At 35.0% G+C, this 5,000-nt stretch overlaps 1 protein-coding gene across 1 annotated transcript in view; it reads left to right on the top strand.

Moving 5' to 3' along the window:
- Nucleotides 1–5,000, top strand: part of LOC113815357 (cyclin-dependent kinase 10) — an 11,281-nt gene that overhangs the window by 1,886 nt on the left and 4,395 nt on the right. Inside the window, exons 2-7 of the mRNA XM_027367448.2 lie at nucleotides 1,129–1,201; nucleotides 1,335–1,509; nucleotides 1,838–1,940; nucleotides 3,088–3,187; nucleotides 4,138–4,235; nucleotides 4,815–4,944. Coding sequence (XP_027223249.2) covers nucleotides 1,129–1,201; nucleotides 1,335–1,509; nucleotides 1,838–1,940; nucleotides 3,088–3,187; nucleotides 4,138–4,235; nucleotides 4,815–4,944 — 679 coding nt within the window. The remainder of the gene's footprint in view (nucleotides 1–1,128; nucleotides 1,202–1,334; nucleotides 1,510–1,837; nucleotides 1,941–3,087; nucleotides 3,188–4,137; nucleotides 4,236–4,814; nucleotides 4,945–5,000) is intronic.

Genomic DNA, 5,000 nt, shown 5'->3' with positions numbered 1-5,000 from the left:
ATCAGTGCCATTTCCTAAGATCAAATTTCTTCCTATTTACAAGATGTTTACACAAAGGAGAGAATGAAGTCACAGAAAGGCCTACAGGCACATTTTTTGTTTTCCTCAATAATTTGAGACAAGCCCTCTTCAGTTATTTCGTCTGCTGGACTGTTGACTTTTCAGACACAGAGGCAACAGGAAAATTTGGTTTCTTCTGAGTGCTTGGCATCTCCTTAGCTAGGCTTCTTTTCTTCCGATTTAAAAAAAATTGAACAGTACGAACTGCTTTCTTTTCATCTAAAGGACTGTGTTTAGGATAAAGTCTGGGTGGGTTGGATCTGGGGATGGTTTGCCTGTAAATTAAGATTATGATAAATCAATTCATTACAGAAAAATGTAAAATTGCTGTTGTGCTTTTTGGAGTGTATGACTGCTGCCAAAACCTAATGTCGGCAATGTTGACCTCATTTGGTCTTGGTAGATAGTGTAGATAGATAGAGTTTGAAAGTTATTATCTGTCTCTAGAATTTGAAAAGGTGTAAAATATTACCGTGTAATAAAGTGTTCTGAGCAGATTTAAACGGTTTCCACCAGGCGCCCAAAGACTCCCATCAGCGTTCATGCGTTTCATGGCTTGTACCCAGTGCTTCCATTTTTCAAGTTTCTTTTTGCAATCTGGGAATAAATGAAAGGTTAATCCTTTCTTTCCCATCATGTTGAGGTTTGAACAACTAACAGCAACACAGATCTTCGGCATTTTCAGACAAAGAAACTAGATTCTCAGAAATTTTATTGACTTTAAGCAAAGCACCGTGAGTTTTCGAATGAACAAGGGTTTGTTTTCACCAAGTGCTCATTGCTAGGGGCAGTTGCTAGACTTTACCAAATCAGTCTATACCACCATTATCTAATATATGTAGTATTATTTCAGTATACTGGCATTTGTGATGTAGCAATGTAGCCACATAAGCCATGGCATTACTATTAGGCAGTTCCTCTATGTTGAAAGTTATTGTTAAGAGGAGGAATGACAACTGGTTAATCACATAGGTTATTTGAAAGCAACATTGTTGTTATTATGTAAAATGTATTTTTTAAAACTTTCTTATTTCGTATGTGCCTAATATAAGTTACATCTTTTTGCAGTTTGGAAAATGCCGTTTTGTTGGGGAATTTGAGAAGCTTAATCGTATAGGAGAAGGAACATATGGAGTAGTCTGTAAGTATGTCAGAAGAGTTCTACTAATTTAAAAACTGTGATGACTCAAATATGTAGGGGGGAAATTAGTAATAGTGGTGCAAAACCTGAGGAAACTAATGTGTCGTTTAATCAAGAGTTGGCTTTATTTCAGATAGGGCAAGGGATACCAAGACAAATGAAATTGTAGCATTAAAGAAGATGCGAATGGAGAAGGAGAAAGATGGAATGCCAATATCAGGACTGAGAGAGATTATGCTTCTGCAGTCTTGCAATCATCCAAACACTGTTTGCTTAAAGGAGGTTGTTGTTGGAAGGAGCTTAGAGAGGTACACCCATGTTATGAATCCATGTTTACATATTAACCCTTTGATGCTGGGAGTGCATGTATGCATATCCACTGGTTTATTTGTTATATATTATTTGTTTTATTTTTTTCACATATATGGCACCACAAGTTGTCAAGGAGTTAATTACAAAGCCTGTCTGATGATGATAATTTTCTGGCTTCTGAATTGTTATTTAATACTATCTTGGGAAACATTCCAAATAGACAACTATTAGTTTTTAGAATAGTGTTAGTAATAACACAATCCATCATATCCATCTCTCATCATATTTTTTTGTAAGATCCAAATGTTATATTATATTTTTCAGCATATTCCTTGTGATGGAATACTGTGAACAGGATCTGGCCAGCTTGCTTGACAATATGCAAATACCATTTATGGAAGCACAAGTAAAATGCATTATGATACAGGTAAGTTATTTCTATTAGTATTATTTTATTATAATTCTCAAGTTTATTAGTAAATCACCCTTTGTAAAGCAAATTATTGATCACAGTTTTGTTAATCCTGTCATATTTATTATCTGTAAGATTGGAAACTTGAAATGTCTATAAGGGTTTGATATGTAATTATTTGTGTATGGGGCACTTGTTGCAGAACTACAGCATTTGATTTGAGGATTTCAGTCATATATATTGGTTGTCTTGTCTTACCTATCATGTCATGAAAAAATTTGGCTTGAGGAGCAGGTGACGTGAACAAGCCACGATGGAAAAATTTGGCTGTGGACCGAGGTGACAAGAACTTGCTACCACGAGCATTTTGGCTGAAAGCCACAATGACAGGAATGACTAGCCACAAGTGAACAAAGCTCTTGGAGGGTGATTAGACCCATTTGGCATATAGGAAGGGGTTTTTGCATTATTTCCATTGATAAAGGAGTGTGGAATGAATGTACCATCCATGAGCCATGACTGGAAGAGTGCTGGCTCCATGGAGGACGTTATTTCCATGCTCAGAATCCCATTCCTATAGCATCTGGATCCAATGATTTGAATAATGCACCCCAAAATGGTAGAACTTCCCATTTTGTCTTATAATGAAAACTAAGTGGAAGGCTACGTTTCTTATTACATTCATACCGAAATGAAGTCCTATCATATCATGGTAGACCTCACACTAGGATAATATCTTCATGTCATGCATGTTTGAGCATACTCTGAATTGTACATGCCGAGTAGTTGTGTTCTTGTTTAGCCCTAGCTGCATTAGTTGAATACTTACCTCTCAAAACTAGGTTTAAATCCTCTTTTTAACATCATTACCCACAGCCATGAGTATGGAGAGCAGGGTAATATAATGTTTCCAAAGCTTCTGATTTTTCTTCAGGTAGCTGACTCTGCATGCACTGTGATGCATTGATCAATATGACACTAGGTTCTCCCATCATGATTGGGTTAAATGTTCAGTTCTCTGTAAATGAACCATACAAAATATGTTCACTTATTCATCAGCAAAGGTTTATTAGGGCGTAATGATGGAGAGCATAATATTGCCATATATTCATATTTTTCCTTAGTCCTTCTGACTTGTTTCCCATTCTACTTTTCTTTGCAGGTTTTTAAAGGCTTGGCATATCTTCATCGCAAAGAGATTGTCCACAGAGATGTGAAAGTGTCAAACTTGCTTCTCACAAACCAGGGAACAATAAAAATAGGTATGACTTCAAGCTTCGGCTTTGGATCATTTTCATATGTAAAAACAAGGAAGATAAATTACCCGGCCAAGTGGTCATGGTTGTAGGGTCATATAACACAGGCAGTATGGTAAATAAGAATGAAAAAATATATTTATATATGATAATGATTTCCCAAACATGGGGTACTCTCAAGCATCCAATTTCACTTCTTAGAAGTGTATCTCTCACTTTTAAAGTACCAAAGAAATTGGCAGATTCTTTAATATTGCTTCACTAATAAAATAGGAAAATAGGGCAAAAGACAAAAATTGAGAAATATAAGTATATCATGCATAGAATTAACAATAGAACTAAAACCAAACAACTCAAGCTTATGGTACATATCAAGCTTGTGGGCAGGGAAAATAGAAAGTTTTGAAACCCCCATTGGATAATATGACATTCATAATTGAAGCGCCATGCATAGCCTGTTTACCATAGAAATTTTCCCATGATTCAAGTATTATAGAGCTAAACAATTCAGATTAATGTTTCATTATTATAAGAGTCAAAAGGAAATGTATTGATTGTGAAGAATGGTTTGTGTCAGAATAAAAAAAGAGTTCACTGCAATGTTTGACTTTTTTTCTTCTGCAGCTGCTGCTGCTTCTGTTTCTTCCTCCTTTTCTTCTTTAGAATTAGGAAAGCAGAATGTTGAGTATCCATGATTTATGGAGGCTAAATTACGGCTTATATGTAAGATTCTTATGATTTCTTTGTTTTAGAAAGGATTTCTATGAGCTTTCATCCTTTTCAGTAGTTATTTATTTAATTAAGTAAGACATTATTCTGTCATAATTCTTAGAGTTAGATCTTTGGATTATGACAGATATATAAGCAGTATATATATACTTTATTCTGCCATCTCAATATATTATTCGTATTCGTATGTATAGATGCAATTATAATATATTTATTTTTGTCCACAGCTGATTTTGGATTGGCACGTGAATTGGGGTATCCAATGTCACCAATGACCCCACAGGTTGTGACTCTGTGGTATCGTGCTCCTGAGCTGCTCTTCCAGGTGGGTCACGTTCTTGGTAATGGTTTGGGTCTGGGGTGAAGCAGTGCTTATGATGTTACTTTCTATATCTTCTTCTTCTTTGTCTTCTCTTTTCTTCTACTCCTTAGTGCTTTTATTTTACTTTTTTCTTTTCTTTTCTTCCTTTTTTTTCTATCTCTTTTCTTTTTTTTCTTTTTTTCTTTTTCTTCTTTTTCTTCTACTGCTTCTTTTCTTATTGTTATTAGTTTTTTTTTCTTCTTCTTCTTCTTCCTCTCATTTTCCTTTTTCCTCTTTGATGCAGTGTGGTTTGCATAAAGAATTTAGATTTTATAAATCATCTTTAGAAGTACACTTCCCTCCATGGGTATTAGCAAGTTTTATTTTTAGAAGCTATTTTGAGAAATTATTGATCTTAGAAACTAAATATGGATAATTGAGTCACTTTTGCAATGATGTGTATGCATAATGTAAAAAAAAAAATTCTTAATTGTTATATATATTTTTCTTTCTTTCTTTCTTTCTTTTTCTGTAAATTGCTCCAGCATGTATTCTGTATAAAGGGCATACCTAATTCCACCTTTCATCATTTGTTCTCTCCAGGCTAAGACACAGACAACAGGAGTCGACATGTGGGCAGCTGGATGCATCCTTGGGGAACTTCTGCTACATAAGCCACTGCTCCCGGGGAAGTCGGAAATAGAACAAATCAATCTGATCATAAATCTTTTAGGTCTGTGTACTTTTAAACTGTAAAATCATATAAGCACTCGTGTGTCAAGAGCGAGC

The sequence above is a fragment of the Penaeus vannamei genome, chromosome 10, assembly GCF_042767895.1.
Source record: "Penaeus vannamei isolate JL-2024 chromosome 10, ASM4276789v1, whole genome shotgun sequence".
Taxonomy (NCBI): domain Eukaryota; kingdom Metazoa; phylum Arthropoda; class Malacostraca; order Decapoda; family Penaeidae; genus Penaeus; species Penaeus vannamei.
This window is presented reverse-complemented; position numbering and strand designations above follow the sequence as displayed.